The 20,657-nt window shown below is 49.5% G+C and overlaps 5 protein-coding genes and 1 non-coding gene across 6 annotated transcripts, besides 1 other annotated feature; 2 read left to right on the top strand and 4 right to left on the bottom strand.

Annotated features, from left to right (window-relative positions):
• Positions 1–2,064: 2,064 nt before the first annotated feature.
• CYME_CMK052T lies at positions 2,065–3,410 on the bottom strand. The gene has a single exon (XR_002461373.1). It is a non-coding gene; the product is annotated as a hypothetical transcript (transcript).
• Positions 3,411–7,762: 4,352 nt separating this feature from the next.
• On the bottom strand, positions 7,763–8,215 carry CYME_CMK051C (similar to frataxin; the record flags this gene model as incomplete). Its single annotated transcript, XM_005536425.1, has 1 exon — positions 7,763–8,215. The coding sequence occupies one exon, from the start codon at positions 8,213–8,215 to the stop codon at positions 7,763–7,765; it is 453 nt and encodes a 150-aa protein (XP_005536482.1).
• Positions 8,216–9,767: 1,552 nt separating this feature from the next.
• CYME_CMK050C (lycopene beta cyclase, chloroplast precursor) lies at positions 9,768–11,282 on the bottom strand (the record flags this gene model as incomplete). Its single annotated transcript, XM_005536424.1, has 1 exon — positions 9,768–11,282. The coding sequence occupies one exon, from the start codon at positions 11,280–11,282 to the stop codon at positions 9,768–9,770; it is 1,515 nt and encodes a 504-aa protein (XP_005536481.1).
• A 105-nt stretch (positions 11,283–11,387) lies between these two features.
• CYME_CMK049C (similar to biotin synthase) lies at positions 11,388–12,725 on the top strand (the record flags this gene model as incomplete). Its single annotated transcript, XM_005536423.1, has 1 exon — positions 11,388–12,725. One exon carries the CDS (start codon positions 11,388–11,390, stop codon positions 12,723–12,725), a length of 1,338 nt encoding a protein of 445 aa, XP_005536480.1.
• A 546-nt stretch (positions 12,726–13,271) lies between these two features.
• Positions 13,272–15,799: a sequence feature (repetitive element).
• A 101-nt stretch (positions 15,800–15,900) lies between these two features.
• On the top strand, positions 15,901–17,403 carry CYME_CMK047C (hypothetical protein; the record flags this gene model as incomplete). The annotated part of the gene is made up of 1 exon (XM_005536422.1): positions 15,901–17,403. The coding sequence occupies one exon, from the start codon at positions 15,901–15,903 to the stop codon at positions 17,401–17,403; it is 1,503 nt and encodes a 500-aa protein (XP_005536479.1).
• Positions 17,404–17,858: 455 nt separating this feature from the next.
• On the bottom strand, positions 17,859–19,250 carry CYME_CMK046C (uridine 5'-monophosphate synthase; the record flags this gene model as incomplete). Its single annotated transcript, XM_005536421.1, has 1 exon — positions 17,859–19,250. The coding sequence occupies one exon, from the start codon at positions 19,248–19,250 to the stop codon at positions 17,859–17,861; it is 1,392 nt and encodes a 463-aa protein (XP_005536478.1).
• Between the last annotated feature and the right edge of the window lie 1,407 nt (positions 19,251–20,657).

The following is a 20,657-nucleotide window of genomic DNA, read 5'->3' as shown; positions in this document are numbered from 1 at the left end:
TTGGGGTGTTGATGGAGGCCAACGGGGCGCCAATGTCGGAGGACATCGAGTTGGCTGCAAGTTCGTAGGAGACGTCATGAACAGAGCGATAGTGAGTCTAGATCGTCCGAGCTCACTGCGTAGCTCTCAGATTCGCACCCACGGACATTGCGTCCGAATAATGGTGGAAGCGCGATGCCTTCGTTCCGTGTACCTTACGCCAGCACCTGTCCCTGAACGAAGCGCGCCAGAGCAGCGCCGAATCCCGTCGCGAGTCCGAGCGCACCAGTTACCTTGAGCGTCTGTTCGATGCGGTACCCAACAGTCAGATCATGGCCACCATATCACCGCAAACCAGCTCGGTAGTGTATGGCGTTTTCAGTGAGCTGCTGCTGGTGTCTGCGCACAAATAGGAAGCACACAGGCAACTTTGTGAAGAGCGTCTGGCGAGCGCGTCCAAGAATTCTCATCCACACGGAGCAAATGGAGAGAAACTTAGAGGAACCATGGGGGCCGACAGAATATCAATCTGCATAGATTTTCCGATGGCTACGCCTGAGTCGGGCACGCGAGACTCATTGTCCCTCGTATAGAGTGGAACAGGAGGCGCACTTTGGGATGCGTGTGGATCCCGCGTTGAAGGGCCTCCTCGCGGTCGCCGCACCTGAGAATGAGAAGAAACGACCAAAAGAACCGAGCGGAAAGCGGATCGGGCTGCTCAGCAGTTCGGGGGCTGGGCGTCATCGAGAGTTGGGCATGATGGACCGCAGGAGGCATATTGACGAGCGGCATGCGGCGTGAGGATCCTTCTAGACGCCCTGAGTACCGTATCGAACAGAGGGAGCACCCCTCGACGCCTCATGACGCGCGTACATTGGTATCTAGATCACTCATGCGGGCGAAGTACGGTACGAACACTCGAGACCGCGTTAGGACCGCCTGCGGGCCAGGCTGTACGGAGGCGGGACGCATGCGTTCGCCAGTCTATCTCATGAGTCGGAAAGCGACTGACAGATAAGTCGCATCCTACAGCAGCAGCCGATGGCGCTGAGCATGCGCGAACACTCCAATGCTGCTGTCCTGCTCCTTCGACTGGAGCTTACAACTAGTGCGAGAACTGATTCTTCATCATGACCATCGATTTGCTCAGGACGATGCACACGCATCCTGAGCACAGGTGCACGCTGAAACAGGCAGAGAAAAAACGCGTGAGATGGAGGCGGATGCATGAGCTTGTGCAGGGTAAGCTTTCCGAGCATCAGATGTCGATGCAGTCGTGGTTTCGAGGCTCGCTACAGTGTGCTTTCACCACCAACCAAGCGTGCAAGCAGTTTCCGCGTCGAGACTTGAACGCCACGATAAACATCTGTAGATTCCTAGAAGTGCGAGCGCGTCCAGCAGATTTGTGTCGAGTGAATGTGTGATGTAGTTGTGTTGTACTCAATGAGCGCATTACATGGAAAGCGGAAGACTTTGGATAATATAGTTTGGTGACTAGGAGAGATTCATTGCATGCACGCCTGAAGCAACGCACTGGTGCGGTACGGATTACTCATCCAGAAATATTAGAGCGCCCTAGATAGACACAGGGAACGATTTTCATTTGCAGCTGATGAACGGTAATGGCGTTAAAGTTTTCGCAATTTCTATGCATATCAAGAGGGGTTTCGTTACCTGTCTCCTGGTGATGATGCGTTTGTCTGTCGCCTCCAGGAACTTGCGCCGTCTGGAAGCGTCATTTGGGGAAGCGCGCGAGAGGGATATCTTCTAGATCGTGGACCGTTGCCAACGAGATCGCGAATTATTTCAGATTGTTCCCCTGCGGATATATTCAGTGCGATGCCCATTTCGAACAGATGCCGAAAGAATTCAGATCATCAACGCTCATGCATAGACCTGAGGATGCAGTCTATAGGATCGTTTTAGACATGGTGAGCAGCTCAGGAAATATGAGCCATTCTATCCCCTCCTTTTCACAGTACTCGCCTTAAGAGCCAGGCTTTTTCGTCGGGCATCCAGACAGACGCGAACCCAATGAGTTCGCTTTTAGTACTCATACATGCGTGAAACATGCGATCAAAAGCAGTCGTGGGCACTGGAATGGCAATAAGCATGTACCCACCACAAAACATTGAACTGCTTAACGCTAGAGTTTACAGAGATGCGCATTTTCGAAGGACATATATATGCAGTACCACTTCGATGCCTAGACACAGATGGTGAATGCCATGTAATCAGAATTGCTGGACATATTGGAAATACCCAAAAAAGCTCGCTGGTAAAAATGTAGCCGCCAATTTGAACCGGATCCCTGGTGTCCGACGTGCCCAAGTGCTCGGATTCGAAATTAGCGACAATAGCCGGTATCGGGGCACGTTGCCGAGGCTGCAACAACGCGTGGGCGTGCTGTGAACGTCATCAGGTTTCCAGTGTACAGCCCGACTCCGTCCCGACACTCGTGTCTGAAGGCAAGACTGTGCGCTAGGGACGCGTGCGAAACGCGTACTCCACGAGGCAATTAGCTCGTAGAGTACTTCTACCCGACGGCCTAACGCGCCGCAGGGATATGTAGCCTCAGCAGAAGCTTGACTCCACGCATACTCTTCAGCTACGGTCGACGGTCCAAATAGAAGCTCTCACGATTCTTCGCGCCGGTTTTGAGCATGTCGATCCGTTTGAAACGCCTCGGTCAGTGCTGAATCACGAGTCACACGCATTGGATCCATGTGCTAGTAAGAATTTGTTGATTGGTAGATTAATGCTGTCTCCCTGGGTAGAAAGACCAACATGATACCCAAAAAATGCGCACCAGCTCCACAACGTGCACGGATTACCTGGCTTTGAACGTACTCGAGCACCGCTGGGATGCAATTGTTGACATAAATCCCGTCCTGACAGGTTGAGCAGGCTCGCTCAGAAAACCTCCCCTATGAATGGATTTTTTGAGTCAAAAATTCGTTCGAAATCTGCCCCGAGCTGTTTCTTGAGCAGAAGAAGTAGCTGCTTCTCTTCTAAAGCGTCCGAATCTGCTGGTAGCTCGAGCTCAGAGCTAGTTATGGGAACTTCGTCTGCCACAGCGTTCGAATTTACAGGTTCATGAGCCTCTCTTTCCGGTGCTTGGAAGGCTTTCCCCGGGAGGGTGTCCTCGCTCGTTTCCAGCGCCAGCAGCGGCGTGCGGTTGGTCACTCCAAGCATTTTGCGAGCCGCTACGCAGCAGCCTGCTCCTTGTGATTTGTGCAGTTTGCTAGAGCCAATCGCGTACGCAGGATTAAAACGCTTCCCGAACAAACGTCCCCTTTGAGGAATCGCGACGATGAACATCTACAAACCAGAGACGTAGCCAGTTGCGGCTGTTGAAACCCCAAACGGGCCGTGAGTAAACGTCTATCCACGGGCTCAGTTTGCTGTAGGTTAAATGAGTAATGCGCCACAACCCGTAGGGGTTCAATATTACCCACGCACGGACGCGTTCCAGTGTTTTGCCCGGCCGAATGCTATCGGCTGGAGCTTCAACTTGTACACTTCTTCTCTGAGAGGCCGCCCCACAAAGTAAGTTCGCCTCAGCTCCGCGGGTCTCGTTTTCAATACCTCACACTGTCTGATATTGATGGCGGCTTTGGAGCCTAAGTTCACGAACTCAATGCTTGCAGTGCCGTTGCTGGAACGCGACAATGCAAATATTCCTATATCCCTTGCCCTCATTGCCATTTGCTGCCCTGTCAGCTCCCTGTGCTTTCCTATCTCCGAAGCGCCCTGCTGGCTTCTCCCCCTCTCGACCTTTTGAAATGAGCTCCGCAGCTCATTCCTTAGGTGCAATTTCTTGAAAATGAACGCACTTGTTCATGACCTCAGCTAAATCTCTTCCTGGAGCGAGAATCACTTGCGGAACAAGGACGAAGTATGCCCCGGCGCTACGGTGCTGAATGGTCTAGCGATTCGTCCAATGGAGCGATCATTACATTTCATGATAAAAAACATTTCTTCAATGAGGTTCTGCTACTGAGAGTAGGGAGGAATTAGAAGCATCTCTACCCCGACAGAATCAGCAAAACTCGAACACAAGGAAACCGGTGAAACGCTACGTTGGCCAACAGAAGGACGTCGCCTAGCGTCGAGGAAAAGTCTTCAATAATTTAAAAAAGTGGGAGGGATTTTATGCGCCTTCTCGGGGAGTTAAAACTAGAGCCACCAAATGTATCCACTGCGCCTAGAACAAATTATATCGTCGTTCTCTTTGAGATCGATTGTATATACAACGGGCTCCATGCTCTGTTAATACGCATGTTCGCTCCGACCGGTTCGTCCGATGGAATTCTCATCTATCGAAAAAAGCAACCGACCTCCCTGTGCTTCATACCGATCACGACGTTCTAGGAACGCTGTCATTGCGATTTCGGTGGGAGATGAAAATGCGTGAAACTGAACATTCTTGTGCGGCTGTATCCCAGTGCTTTCAGGACCACGTAAACAAGCTGTTCAGAAACAGAGACGGGTGTCGCGGCTTCTGGTGTCGCTTTTGCTCTCATTAAGGTGATCAACGGGTCGTTTCCTACCGTTGGCCACAAGCAATCTGTGAGAATATCGGTTTTTGGTGCGGATGGCATATACCTGTATTTTTCCTTCTTTCATTAATCATCTGTAATCTGAGTACTGCGGTGTGACTGAACTGATGGATGTACGCTGTCTTCCTTCCGCCGTTCAGTAAAAAATGTACCCTAGAAGCAATTCGTCTACAATCTATACGTTGCGCTGCATAGAGAGTTGCATCTCCTGGCATCCACTGCAGCGAGAGTGAAACAAACTTGAGTTGGAAAACTCTATTGGCCACATTAAAGAGAAACCTTGAAGAATCCGCGGATAGAGTCGTTTTTTCAAAGAATTTGGCGCTAAGTGAACAAAAAGCTCAAGACGGTAGGATCGTTACCCGAAAATTTAGAGATTGGAGGAGCGTACTCGGAAGTTATCTGCTACACCATAGAGCAAAGAGCTTTGCTTGAGCAGCAAAGGACAGGGTTCAGTAACCAGAGTAGCGCATGGAAAGAAAAATGCTCGGTGGGTTAGCCCTACACTCAGTAATGTCGAATAATTGAACGCAGTTATCGTTCAACAATCGCCTCGCAAAATCTTTCCTGATATACGTACACATTGCTCCGGCCTTGCTAATCTGATCAGCGCAACGAAGAATATTGGGTTGCTTCAGGCGTGCATGCAATGAATCTCTCCTAGTCACCAAACTATATTATCCAAAGTCTTCCGCTTTCCATGTAATGCGCTCATTGAGTACAACACAACTACATCACACATTCACTCGACACAAATCTGCTGGACGCGCTCGCACTTCTAGGAATCTACAGATGTTTATCGTGGCGTTCAAGTCTCGACGCGGAAACTGCTTGCACGCTTGGTTGGTGGTGAAAGCACACTGTAGCGAGCCTCGAAACCTCGACTGCATCGACATCTGATGCTCGGAAAGCTTACCCTGCACAAGCTCATGCATCCGCCTCCATCTCACGCGTTTTTTCTCTGCCTGTTTCAGCGTGCACCTGTGCTCAGGATGCGTGTGCATCGTCCTGAGCAAATCGATGGTCATGATGAAGAATCAGTTCTCGCACTAGTTGTAAGCTCCAGTCGAAGGAGCAGGACAGCAGCATTGGAGTGTTCGCGCATGCTCAGCGCCATCGGCTAACATGATACCAAGCGACATCGTGATCATTTACTTTCAAAATATCGAAGAAGTTGGCGTAAGCGCGCTTCTGGCCTTCGTAATGCTGACACCGCGGGCGAAGATAGCGCGGTGTTTCAAACGCCTGTGCAAGATCGTCCGCAGAAGCCATTTGCTCGCTCACTAACTTTCTGAATGAAACGGTCGAGGCAATCCGCTCTCCTCCATGAGTTGCTCAGATCGTCGAAATGGATCCTGAAGCCGTCATTTTTATTGCTGGTAGGTCTCTTGGTCTTCGCAGTGCTCAATTCACGATAATACCGAGTCCAGCAAAGTTGATCAGCTTCATCTGCGTTCCTGTACGGTCTTTGAGCCTGTCATCTTGATTTCCTGGGTATTGCAAGGGGCATGGCGGGGTTCAACTCTAGAATCACGTGCACCATAGAATCTCTCTGTTCATATAATTTGAATGCATGCTAATGTGTATCGTTTCGCGACTCATACCTGGTTCCCACAGAATATATGCAGATTTGTTTTTCATCGGAGGGATGGTGCCTGTGAACTTTTCTCAATTTGCTCCTAGTAAAAGAGAATTCATGAACGCGCTCGGCATATGCTCTTCACGAAGTCGCTTGCGTGCTTCATATTCGCGCAATAAGAACGTTTCCTTCATCGGCTTCTCTTCTTGTTGGCGGCATAGCCTGGATTTGGGCAATGTATTCCGTCTCCATATCCGTACTTGGGATTAAGATGCTTTGTGTGCAAATTTCGATTGAAACCCTCCTCTTTTTTCAAGGTATATATTTGAACTTCCTCAAGCACATATCCGTCGCAATCTCCGTCGCAAAGTATCTATGGACGGACACGCTTTCCGGTACCTGTCTCCCTTGAGTAGACAACTAGTACAGCAGTTCAAGGCGGCTAAATGTAGAGAGTGATTTGTCGACAAAAGTTGTCGCAGACGCGAACGACTCCTCTGCTTAACTGTGAGCGCAAATCTGCGTTCGGCAACAGAGAAGATGCCTTCAACTGCATCGAGCGGGGGAGCACATGCTGGCACAAGTAACAGCAGAACTCCATTCTCAGCTGCGTACACTTTGACCGCCGTTGATTGACGCGATCCAACATTGACAATGAGCTGGATATTCGAATTTGGAAAGTAGAAGTCACGAAGTGATCACGCGCAGGATAAAGTGGATCACGGACTTGGGCGCGTCGCAATGTGTAGGCGATCACGCAAATGGATAAGCGCTCGCGTTTCGGAACGAAGTGGATATTGCATAGAACAACGCGTGACGCTCTTCCATAGAAGCATACATTTTTCATTCTCCACCCCTGTCTGTTCATCACCGTTCGCAACAACGGTACGGAAAATCGCATCCTGTGACTTCTTTGCTTGTATTACCTAGGCAATGTCTGAAGATGAATAAACTAATTGGGGAGGGTGACATCCATGAAGACAGAGGCCGACTAGTTCCTTTCGAATTTATGAAGTTAAGCAAAGGGACTACGATCTAGATGGTTCATCTATCATCTGATCGCAGAGGAACTGACATGTAAAAGTAAAGTCGCTTCTCGCATGCGAGCATTGACAGCAGTAGATCTTTCTGCGACGGTTCTTCGATCCAAGGGATACTTAAAGTTGGTTGAATGCCTGTGATAATAACAAACAAATACGGGAGAAGAGCGCTGGCACAGGTGTTCCAGAATTACCTGCTCTGCGCATAGCTACAAGAAGGAAAAAAATCGGATCTATTTCAGACAATGCGCTCTGCAAAATGGATGCTTTAACAACAACGTTATGGAAGCACTTGCGCCATACCCTTGCCCGCTCGTAAGGGCAGATGTCCTGCACCCCATTGCTCTACGGGGAAACGGTCTCTGGATTAGGTGCGTGCTGTACAGAAAAACTTAACTGATCGCCAAGCAGAGAGAAGCTCTTTCCAAATATATTTACCGCTGTTCACTTGCTTCAGTAAAACTCCTGTTGATACAGTGCACGAACCAGAGACTGAAAAAAATTCAAGACAGAGTAATGTGACCGGCGACTGCACACGCCTTGTAGGAGCGCTGACGCTCTAAACCACTGTGCAACTTGATGCTCTTTTTTTGCTACGCTGCTTAAAGATTTAACTGAATGTTGCAGCCCGTAAACACGGCGAGATCTTTCTGAAGGCGATCCACAAGCATATGATCGTCTCTAGAGTTGCGCCACTTTCCTGTATCAAGATCATAATAGTACCTAGCTGGTCCGCTTAGAGGAGACGATAGCCATATTTGTCGATTCGGAGTCTGCGTATTCAAGACAAAAGTTCCGTTCGGAAACCTAAGTGTCAGAACGCCTTGAGAAAACTCAACGTCGACGTCCGTCCTACCCTGAAAGGTGTCATAGACTTGATCTCCAAGCTGCTGCAAAAGTTCCTCCGCTTCCCTGCTGAACTGGGCTATAGGCCAGTCCTCAGGACAGCGAGGACGAGGTGAGTATTCCGCTATTGGACCTACTCTTCGTGACGAACGCTGGACGCTGGCTCCAAAAACGACGCAATGCCACAGTCGAGCGGCTTTCAGTAGCATCCTAGCGGAGAACTGCAATGTGTTCGATCTCAAATTGAAATATTGCGCGGCGATTCCTCGCTCTTCTGCGGTAACAATTCCGTGATCAATTTTTAATTTCAATCATATCAGGATTCAATGGGACGCGTTCATTTATCTGACACGAGCGTGCACTGTAACGTTGAAGTCTACTCCCGTTGCCGGCAACAGAATTCTTCCGAGCACTCACTGCAGCTGCTTCCATTTTCTTTCGGTTATTTTTGGCTTTCGATACGGTAGACTCCTCAGTCCCTTCAGTTCCACTGTAGCGGTCGAAGGATGTTGATCTCAGTATGGCTTCCTCTCGTTCGCGGCTTTCCACGTTTGTGGACGTATTCCATTTAAAGACAACAGTTGCGATCTGCGCTTTGCTTGCCATTATTACCCTCTCATTGTAAAGCCCTGGTGCGCCCTGCGCCGCTGCGAGACTTGGGTTTTGGTCCGGTGCTCGCAGAAGCCCACAACAACACCTCCTCGGAGCGATGCTCTGTGGCGTGTGGCGCTTGCTGCACCGCCCGGTACATGCACTTGAAAGGTATATGAGGCTCGCGTCAATATTTTCTTCCTTTTCTATGCTCTGCGCCGTTCCCTACGATCACAGGCTTCTGCTTAGCGATCTTCGGCGAAGATGCTGTCCGCAATACGCGCCAGACCTTGAAATTTCTGAGCAAAAAGAATTTAAGAAATGCGATTTTGTACATGATGAAACAAGGACCCGGAGAAAAGTCCAGACTGGGGCTCACGTCGCAAGGTTTACGTCTCATCGTTCTCGTCGAGCAAACTGATGGCGCGTTCTTCACCGAAAGCGATCACCACGACGAAGAAAATTCAAGTCCGGTACACTTTTGCATGCAAATGGAAGCGATATGGAAGCGGCTGGGAGCGTAACTCGTGACAGGTATCATCCTGCAGTGGAATGCCGTTTCATAAATGGCCACAAATGGATCAGGATTTGTCTTTTTGGCGAAATCTATATTTGGAGTGACGAGTTCATTGAAATTTCGGCATCAGATTGTGAGCAAGCCGTCAACGCACGATGTCGAGTTTTTCCTCGTCAATCCAGTTGCGTGATGTACTGCGCTCTCAAGTTATCTTGAAACAGAAAAATTGAATGCTTGAAGAATGCGTCATTTGAGCATGCGTCAGGTACGAAAATTAGAAGACTGGAGGCTTCTATGAGTAAGTTAGATGGTGTATCTCTTATTATTCCAAATATTGTTCGAGGGCGTCGAGATTCTTCTTCGTTCCGCTGTCGTACTGGAATCCGGCTGCGAAGAGTCGGATGAGCCCCTCTGGAAAGACAGCCGAGAATCCGAAAAAACTCCAAATGTATTCTTATGCTTTTCTTGCTGTACTTCTAATGTCGACGCCGAAGGCCTCAGAAAAGTTAGGAAAAATCGATAGACAGGACAAAAGCGAGCAATTCAGAATTCCACTTAAATCTCACTTATGTGTAGTGGGCCTGGTTGGATTGCTGCTCGTTACACGAATATCACGTACGATATAAACAAAACGCGAATGTCGATCTCTCACTTTAGCTAAGAATGCTTCTTATAAGAGGACGCCAGTTCTGCAGTGCCTTCCTAATCAGCTTGAAACGAACCTTGTTCGTTGTTTTCAAAAAGACACCTAATCCGAACGCCAAGCGTTCCTGCCCTGAAAGTTGCCGGAAACTCAAAAAATTCTTCCAGGCTTCTTCGCGGAGCTTGAAGAATGCTGCAAAAAATTCTTGAATTTCGTTCAAATTCATATCAAGTAGAACCTCGCCACCGAATGTGTAGAAATCACGCTGAATTACGTTGGTTCTGGTCCAAAGTACTTCTTTCCAAGGATTAGTTTCCAAATTTCGAGCTTCCCGCAGAAAAATGGCACGTGCAAGCGGTCGAGCCAGATTCAAAGTTCTAGCCATCATGTAACCCGTTGCCGGGTGAACAAGACCTGCCGTTCCTCCAAATCCTAGTAGTGGCTGGTCCAAGTCCGGCAACGAACCGCCCATAGGAATCAAACAAAATTCTTCCTCGAGCGCACAATTGACAGTTATTCCGAGATCTTTGAGTCGCTTGTAGAGTCTATCGCGAAGCTCTTCGAAAGGGACGGCTGGTCTGGCAGTTAAAGAAGTCTCCTCTACGAATATTCTATCCGATGCCATGGGCATCGCGTATAAGAATGTGGGTACAGAATAGTACGAGGAATCCGGTCCCTTGGGCAATCTCTGAATCGATGATGGCTCACGATAGTCCATAAGAATCATTTCATCCAGCGGAAATGGATGCGATTCAACGAGTGCCTCTATTCCGTAGGCTGCCTGATAGCTTGGATGATGCGGTTCCGTAAATTTCACCAGGACGGTGCTATGCCCTGTTGTATCAACTATTCTTCGAGCTCGAATTTCGAGCTCCGAGAATTGTCCGTTTGCACTAGTGCATCGAAGTCTCAGGATGCCTTTCTCTAAGTCGGAACCTTTTACCTCGCCTTCTTGGAGAACGATGCCAGACCCGTTTCGAAGACACTTCGCAGTCAGCTTCTGCTTCAATTTTTGCCTGTCAATCCTGGCATATTCTCTTTTTTTGATGATTTTATGCGGCAGGTAGACAGCGACCTTCGGCCAAACAGCAGCGAAACAGTCTTTAATGTCTAGATGCTCAACCTCGTCTACCCATACGCCATAATTTGGAAGCCAACGTCGAGAAAAATCCTTTTCTACAACAACAATAGACACTACTTTCCCGACGGGTGACAACTCAGAACTGAGATTCAGCTCCGATAGTTCTGCGGCCAGTGCGAGGCCAGCGGGACCCGCACCTACAATGGCAATATCGAAATACAGTGACGAGGTATCTTTTGGAGGGTTTTCCTGTTGGGAAAGTCTTTGACCAGCCTCCAAACAAACAGCTACTTGCGGCTTTCGAAACCGGCGGTCCCTCTCCAAATATTTCACCGGGGCCGCATTTGCAGTTTTTGGGAGCTTCCAGCATACGCCACTCTTTTGGGGTGACTTCAAAACGCCTCGTCTCGAATACACAGTTTCTGGCAAGTTAGCCACAAACATCCGTAACCGTAACGCGGTGGAAGGTAGAACCGCGCAAGGTTTGCAGATGGGAGCGACGGGCGAGGCGATCGTATCACTGAATCGACGATATTAACCTTACAAAAGATGCCCTGTAGGGTACTGAGGACGAGCTTGCCATCTGTTCGTGAGCTCCTGAGGAGGGCTCCAAAGAGGCTTGAAGTAGAACATGTTACTACGCTGCTTTCCGTGGAGGATCCAAATGATGTTGCTGAAGTTATTCAAAGAGCAGATGCGCTGCGCCGAGAGCAAACTGGGGATGCGGTGAGCTTTGTAATAAACAGGAATATTAACTTCACGAACGCTTGTATAAAGCGTTGCGGATTTTGCGCTTTCAGCAGGACCCCAAGGGGCATGCATAAGTCTGAAACTTATTACTTGCCACTTGAAGAAATCGCGAGGAGAGCACGCGAGGCACGGGACTTGGGCGCGACCGAAGTTTGCGTCCAAGCTGGTCTGCCGCCCGGCGCAAGTGCGGACTTGTACACGCGAGTCGCTTCGTGCATTAAGGAAGCGGTTCCAAACATTCACTTGCATGCTTTCTCTCCAGAGGAGGTGCTTTACGGAGCTCAGCTTCGGGGCGTGACGACAAACGAATATTTGAAACTACTGCGTGATGCCGGTGTGGATTCGCTTCCAGGAACTGCTGCAGAAATTCTTGTACAAGAGATCCGTGATAAGATATCTCCCGGGCGGATAACTGTTTCCCAGTGGATTCGAATAGCAAAGGAAGCTCGCTTGAGCGCAGGTTTGCGCATGACTGCGACTGTTATGTTTGGGCACGTAGAGACTCCGGCACATATCGCGCGGCATTTGCTCACCATACGAGCTCTCCAACATGAGGTAGGAGTCTTTACAGAGTTTGTTCCGCTTGGGTTTGTTCACTGGGAGGCACCGATGTGTCGGGAACATGATCCGCGATACCTTGCAGAGTGCAGAGATGGACCATCACCTGCACAGCGCCTTTTGGTGCACGCTGTATCAAGGATCGTTCTGGGTGATTGCATACGCAATATTCAATGTTCATGGCCGAAAGAATCACCCGAAGGCACTATTCGGCTTCTCCAGGCTGGTTGCAACGATCTTGGGGGCACGCTGATGAATGAATCTATCTCGAGTGCGGCTGGTGCTAAACACGGACAAGTTATGACACCGCGTGAGATGCGTCGCATCGCCACTGCCGCTGGCCCCGAGCGATATCTTATTCAGCGGGATACGCTGTATAATATCTTACATCGCGAACCATCATGTGCGCTGGACGAGTATGCAGGCACCAAAGGGAATCTAAGGTTTGGTTCTTTCCACGAACTGTTGAAATCGAATCGTTTTCGATTCCACGACGCTCTTCGATCTGAGACTGCGAATGGAACGTCACGCAATCGATCCACTTGGGTCCGATCACGCGCTCCTGATGCTGTACAATAAGCACCGCGCCTACAGTCCTCTAGAACAACAATGAAATCGCATCCAATTAAGCTGCATTTTCGCAGCCACGACTGTGATTGAATGGGTGCGTCACCCTGTGGTTTGAAGAATCTATAACTTGGAGTAGATCTAAACCTGCATCTCCCACGTAAAATGTGAAGAAGTTGTCCTTTTCAGGATCTGCAAGTGGCATACACACGTGCTCTGTAACTGACGACTTTTCTACTTACTAGCACAGCTGAGCGCATGGAAGCGCATGGAATTTTGTACACTGCGCGGCGCACACCGCATTCACCAGCAGACTCGTACAGCTCGCGGGAACTTTCGCCTATATGGTAAACTTTCCAAAATAAGGAAACATTTGCCCTCCTTTTAACGTTTATCATAGAGGAGGAAGATACTGTTACAACGTTGATAGTGAACCGTGAGTCTCTGCCTTTCTTCCTATACGGTGCGCTCGATACGCGCATCTGGGGGAGAAGGCAGTCACGAGACGCGACATGCACGGTGTCGTTGAAGGGAAACTCGATCCTAACCAGTCTTTTTCTTGTTGTTCCAACACACAAGTTGCATTTGCATTGAAGTTGTAGCAAAGAATACTTTTTCATTTCAATTGTGTTTCAGCCCTCAAGCAAGTTCATTCAAGTGAATTTTCGCGGTGTGTGACGCAAGCTGTAAAAGAGCGTTCTTTTTCAAAAAATTAAAAAAAGAAAAGTTATGGAAGAGCAAGTCCACGATCCTAGAGGCTCAGTGTCGCTGGCTGCCAGAAGAAAACAAAAAACAGTACCAGGTCCAGAAGAAAAGGAAGAGAAGTAGAACCGAAATGGAGAGGCCCTACGTCGTAAGCGGCAAGAATGACAACTGTGCGACGAGATGGTGGTGAAAACCTTTCTTCTTGGACATATCAAGGATCCCTACAGGGACAAGTTGCGAGACGCTATCGAAAGACGTGTTGCGTCATACTCCAAGAGTATTGTCAAGGCGTCGTCAGGACTGATGCATTTGGCGAGTGAGGTGTATCGCGAAGTGACGCACATGGAAACGGTCGAGATTCCGGACGAGTTTTTCGATAAGACCTTTATTCGTCACCTGATGCTTGGCACAGAGGAAGCGCGAAGGGAAAATGAGCTGGTGCACGCCCTGCACGAAAACATGCCTTTTATAGCTTCGAGGGTACCCGATACAGGGGTGACTCGGATGTTTACGACTATGGGGCGATTAAGTACCTCACGAATCTGAAGAACCAACCGATCGTGAACCTCGAACTTTTCATGATACACGCCGTGCTAGCACTCTACTCGGGCATCTCTCGCAAAGGAAAATGGGCGATTATCAGTGGCATCAAGAACGATCGAAAGTATGAAGATGAGATCGAATTTGTCGACAAGAAAAAGTGACACAGGAGCACGAATGAAGCTTCTATAATCCGTGCGGCTAGACAAGAGCACCGTACAGTCTTGGGGCTGGCGAATCCAACAGAAAAGATATCAGAGTTGAAAAAAGATAAGGAAAGATACTATCGCCTCATTCTGCGCTATGTCGTGTTTCTGGACCGAGAGCTCGAACGCAAGGCGGAAATGAAGCTGAGTGTAGAGACAAATGAAGAGTGGGAGAGACGGGAGGCTGTCCTAATGGGGTAGCGCTTCAATGGCGTTCTGTTGTGCAACCTCAAGTCACATTTCGTGAGTATCGACTCCAGAATCCTTCATGGCATCATTAGGGAGATCAGTCCAGAGTTCAATGTTAGCAGGGAGGAGTTCTCCGGTGAAGCCCGTGAGACGTACTGGAAGAATATCTTCGCTTTCAAACGTCTCAAAGTCAGCAAACAAAAGGTATTCACTGGGTTGATCGAAACCGATGGAGTAGCCTTGAATGTACACTATCAGCGGTTGAAGAAAGATCGTCCAGTTCCGCCCTCGGCTGCGCCCGTGAAGAAACATGAAGAAAAGAAAAAAAAAAAGCGGATCCTGCGATGCAAAAGGTGCAGGATAACGACCTTGTCTTTGACGCGGTGAAGGATGAAGAAAAGAAGGAGGCGGATCCAGCGACACAGAAAGTGCAGCATAACTACTTTGTCGTTGGCGCGGACGCTGGGAACACAAATATCATCACCATCGCAGCACCGAAGTGTGCGGAAGATGGTACTGACGGTAGTTTACGTCGGGAAGACATGCGTCTACTGAGGTTCTCGATAGCGAGATACTATCGAGAATCGGGTATAATGAATGCGAGGAAGAAAATCGAGAGCTGGAATTCAGGAATGAAGGATCACCTAGAAGCTTTGAGCGAGGTGACGAGCCGAGGAGCGGACTTTGACGCTTTTCGGAAATTCATGGAAGTTCGCATTGCGCATTGGGATGCGCTGTGGGAGGAGTATACCGAGCGCCGGTGGGCTCGTTTGCGAATGAATCTATACAATGGGAAGCAGCGGGCGTTCGCGAATTTTTTCGATGAGTTGAGTGCTCTCAAAGAGGATGAAAGTCAGAGGCTCGTATTAGCATACGGAGCAGGGCGCTGGAAGACCCATAAAGGGACTACTCCAGCTCCAAAGACGAGAGTGAACAAGGAGCGTGCACGGCGTTTTGTTACAGTACCTGTAGATGAATTTCAAACAACGTATATACGCCACGAGCTGGGTTGTACACTTCAGAGGGTTGAGATGGGAAAGTGTCAGCGGAGCCCTGAGGAAATAGCAAAGAACGGTGCACTGACGGAAGAGCAAATGGAAAGGATGGAGAAAGTTCGTGGGCCACTTGCACTAGTAAGTACAGCCAATGATGGCAAGAAACGTATTTAGTTTGTGAACGAGACTTTAACGCCGCTATCAATATAAGGAAATGTGCGGTGATGGAAAGAAGGCCTCCAGAGTCGACAAGAGAGAATTTTATGGGACAACCTGTCAAAGTGGAACTATATGAGAAACAGTTGGAAGTAGTAGTGCGTGGCCGATCCAAAAAGACGGGGAGGCGTCTGCACGTCAATTGGAAACATCTTGTCTGGGGCAGGTAGATCGCCACAACTGAACACGGTTGGCGTCGTTCGACTTTCGAAAGGCGTTTGTTTCCAGGAGTGGCCGGTTCTTAAATTTCAGTCGTATACGCGCTCAGTTCTTTAATCGAAAACATTTGGAACCCCGAATCCTGGGTGAGAGCACGCTCTCTAGAGTTGGGCACCTATGTCTGCTTTCACCAGGGTGGTGCATCTTTATTTTCTGCGCCTTGTTGCTGCTCTCGCCGTCTTTGCTCTGCTGAAAGTAGTTTTTCGGTTTGGAGTGGATTGGCGCTTCCGGGGGAAGCCTCCATACCCCCTCGATCTGCCACGTCCCGGGCGAGCGCCGCTTCTGAACAAGCCAGAGCGTTGTTTTCTGTCAATATCCTCTGATGACTGGGGACGCTGGGCGGACGCTGTGCCAATCTTTCCGGACATTGCGTTCGCTTCTAGTCACGAGGAGCTTCAAACTGCGCCCGCTGGTTTTTGGTACCGACTGGCGACTTCCGAGACCCGTGAAGATCTCGAGAATCTAGGGAGTCTGCTTGAACGGTTAAATGCCGACGTTACATACGAAAAGAGAGTCGTGCTGACGCCTCACTGGATCGTTGGCGGGCCCGACTTTGAGGCGATGAGGAAGCTTTCGCGGCCGCTGGCGGTAGCGTGCCACGGCAGGGATAGCGGACGCCAGGACCGTTGCGGCTACATCGAGCTCCTGCTGCATGATTCAGCGGGCGGCCTGTCGAGGCCGCCATACAGCAGAGGCGATCTACGGGACCTCTACAGGAAGCTATATATGAACGAATTGTGGCATCCTGAGTACCACGGTCGTTCGCACTTTTCTGTGTCCCGTTGGCTAAGAGAGTTAAATATTGCAGGATCCAAAGCGGAGGCTTGTTTCAACCACTCTCTTGTATGCGGTTCTAGTGAGATAGCTCTTCGGTCTGAATTTGATTGGTTCGATGAGCATCAGCATCTTCTCGAGTGGATTCAGGGCGGTTTGCATTCGTTTCGGGCATTTTGGGGGTATCGGCCTCGGGTGCTTTCGTCACCACACAATACGTGGACACCGTGGCTGGCCGATGCCGCGCGGTACGCAGGTTTCATCGGCACCAGCCTCGGAGATGTTCAGAAGGTATATCGCATGGATGGTGGCCTTGTAATCACGAATCGGCCTCGGTTTGATGCATTTTACCCAGGGTTTGACTGCGAAAAGTCTGTGAACGAAATTATCAAGACTCTGAATTCGACAAAGTTTGCCAACATTATGTGGCATGCGCAGAACGCGATGAGATCTACGTATTCTCTGGAGGAATACGAAAAACATCTGTCGTGCTTTGAGCGTCTTATCGGAAAAGTCCGCGCTATGCTTCCGGGACTTGCGATCGTTACAGAATCGGAATTGCACCAGATTCGAGTTCGAGGCTGGTCGGCGGAAATATGGAACTCCTCGATTGTGTACAGAAATTACCAACGAACGCCTGTGGACGTGTATGCTGCGGATCCGACAGCGTTTGGGACGGTGGAATCATGGCATGGCAAGGATTTAGTAATGGAAGAACTGCAGGGGAAGGCCACAAAGACCGGTCCGAATTCTGCGCTACACACTGGGGACACAATAAGGCTGTACCCCGATTCGATCATACGAGTGCGCGTCAGCGAAAGTCGCGCCACAATCCCTAGCAGCTGACTGTATCTCTATTCTTAGGAATCCTTGCATTTATTTTTTTAATGGGTCCTCCAAAAATTTCAAAAAGTGCAGAGTGCACTTGGTGGAAATCAGGCCGACACTAGAGCGATTCCCTGATCTTCGACGGTGTCGAGCGCATATTGTAGCCACAGGGTCAAGAAACCATAGGATCCAGCTCTAGGGACAGTCACTGCCGAATCAGGGACGATTTCGAGCGCTTATCTTAACTACATGTTCAAGGCGCCGTGAAATGTACTTCTAGGAACATTCGTTGCGGGCACAGGCCGCGGACATATCCGAAACAAAGAAGCATTCTGCGGATGCAACTGACGTCGACGAACTCCATTCGCAATGAAATATCATCTTGATGCCGCACGTAAAGCGTTCGTGGCAACTGACCCCCGCCGTTCTACTGAACTTTGTGGGAGCCGACGCTTGCTTCTGCCCATTAGGAATTAGCCGTGAAGGACGCTCCACGACAACTCTTTGTACATCTGGGCCGCCTTTGCTGGCTCTTCACTCCCGTAGATACCGCGGCCAACGATAAGGAAGTCGACACCCTTGCGCTTCAGCAGATACTGTGGTGAATTGTACTGTTGGCCTAATTGATCGCCCTTTGAATCCAGTTGCACACCAGGCGCCATCACAAAGAGCTTCCCTGTCGGGTCCAGACGCTCCTGGGCAATGAAGCCGATACAGAACGGAAACGCTTCGCGGGCCATCCGCAGGCATGTAGCAGTGTATCTCTCGTCAATCAAGTTCCCTTTGCTGGACATTTGTGCGACTAACAGGAGGCCAATCATTCTGCCGGAAATTGCGCAAGCGTGGCGCAGGCCCTCAATCAGTCCAGGGCCCGGGATGGCGTGTGCATTGACAATGTCCGCCCAGGAAGAGATCCGATGTACGCCTGCGCTGAACTGTGCAACAACCGTGTTTCCTATGTCAGCGAATTTTCGATCCTCAAAAAGCATGAAACTGTGTTTGTCCGCGAGCTCTCGAAGGCGTCTTGATGTGTCCGTCGTCCAGTCCTGGATAATATCGGCGTGCAACTTCAGAACACAGATGTGGGGGCCTACTGCATCTGCAATTCCAAGAAGCTCCTTAGTCGATTGTACGTCTGCCGCAACGCATAATATGCTTCTCTTTTTTTCTGCGATTGAGTAAAGTTGATCTCGCACCGGGGAAGAACTTGATGCGGCGACTGGCAATGCGGATGGAACGTTTGTTTCGGGGCGCTTAACATCTGATGCTGCGCGGGCCGTGCGAATAAAATCTAGAATCATATCCACCTTCCCCGGCTCAAGCAAGTTCAAATTCCGCAGCGTCCCAACGAGGTCGCTGATGCGGAAAACAGATCGGAGCCCTATTCCCTGGCCGAGAAGCGCCTCACACCCGCCTTGCTCCCTATCAAGCAAGACGATCGCGTGATCCACTTTGAGACCCTCTGCGCGCAATGCGCCCACAACTTCCAGAATACTTGAACCACTTGTAACAACGTCCTCGATTATTAAGCAACGAGAGCCTTGTGTGAAAGCACCTTCAACAACTCGCCGTGTTCCATGGTCTTTGACCTCCTTTCGACACATAACCATAGGTAAGTCTCCCTGCACAGCCATTGCTGTCGCAAAAGGGAGCGCAGTGTATGGAACCCCGCAAATAACGTCGAAAGCGCCAGAAAAGTCCTGCAAGCACTCTAGGTACAGAGCCGCAATGCTTCTCAGAACTCGAGGATACGAGACAGCAACGCGCAGATCGACATAGAATGGAGACGCTATCCCAGACTTGAGTTTGAACGTGCCAAACTTGACCGCACCTATCTCAAAAAGATCCTTGGCAAGCTGCTCCATTCCCAGAAAGCGACGCCTTTTAGTACTGACAAAGAAGAGATCCTCTTCACAGCCAGTTCGGTGTTCTGCACCGTACGCAAGCCGTCTCTTGCCCTGCGTTGCGCGTGGCGACGAATGGCCTTCGTTACGATCGCAGCAGGGCGCGACATCACCGCATGAGGTTTTCGCAGGGCTTTGCGGTGTTTGCTCTCCTTCTACACAGTGGGTCAAGTTTCTTATGTCTCTTCTTTTTTTTGCGACGGAAGCGTCCGGTAAATCTCTCAATAAACGCGATAAGTGGAATCCAATTTTATTTATTGTAGAGGGCCTGAAAAGTAATTTTTCTTATGTACGATGTGAAGTATGAACACGGTATTTATGGTGAGGTTTCTCTTCGGATGACCTGAGCCATGAGCATGTTGCAGTCTTGCCGACTCGACGATCAGTATCGAGTTGTGCGTATTCCGCAGCCGTTGTGCGCATCGCGTGAGGTCAAACCCAAACTAGCACCTACCTCGCCCGGCATAGTGAATACTGTGCTTCTTTCAGTACGACTCATCCTGGAAAATATGGTTTTGCCCGCGCAATCATCCTCCCACTAGAAGATTAAATATAGTTTACCAAAAATCCATCCAGCAGAACCAGGAAAACACTCCGAACGTTCTCAATTGCGGCTCTACCATTAAGAAGTGCTACTTTGCAGATACACGGTACGCGGAATCGCTTTGCGTAGGCGTCAGATAGTCGTTCAACTCGATTTTGCTTTACTCCCGCTGCGTAAAATAGAATGCTTCTTCGCACTGTAGAGCAGGACATGCAAATCTCTACGCAGCGTACCATATAGATTGTACACAAATTGCTTGTAGAGAATATTTTTTGCTTAACAATGCAAGGAGGACTGCGTTCGCCCCTCAGTTCAGTCATACAACAGTACTCAGATCGTTGAGGAACAATGAAAGAAAGAAACAAGTACATGCGTTCCGCGACAAAACCGTTATTCTCCAAGACTGCTTCCAGTCAATGATGGAATACGATCCGTTGACCCTCATACGGGAAGAAAAAAGGCGTAATAGTAGCCACCGCAAGCGTCTCTGTGTCTGAGCGGGGAGCTCGCGTGGTCCTGCAGACATTGCGATGTAGTCGCAAAAACAGCGCCCTAGATCACGCACGGCCATCCTCCACCGAAATCGCAGCAATAGCTTTTCCGGAACGCCACTAGCCGTATGAAGCACAGGTACGTCGGTTTATTCTTTCAGTCGATGAGATGTCATTCGAATGAAACGATCGGAGCATGTGTGAGTATTCGCGGAGCATGGAGCCCGTTGTATATACAATCGATCTCGAGGCGAAAGAGAACATCACCATATGTTCTAGCTGCAGTAGATACTATTGGTGGCCTCGGTTCTGGCGTCTAAAGAAGGCTCAAAC

This window comes from Cyanidioschyzon merolae, chromosome 11 (assembly GCF_000091205.1).
Source record: "Cyanidioschyzon merolae strain 10D DNA, chromosome 11, complete genome".
Lineage (NCBI taxonomy): Eukaryota > Rhodophyta > Bangiophyceae > Cyanidiales > Cyanidiaceae > Cyanidioschyzon > Cyanidioschyzon merolae.
Note: the sequence above shows the minus strand (reverse complement) of the source record. Positions and strands in the feature narration are given on the sequence as shown.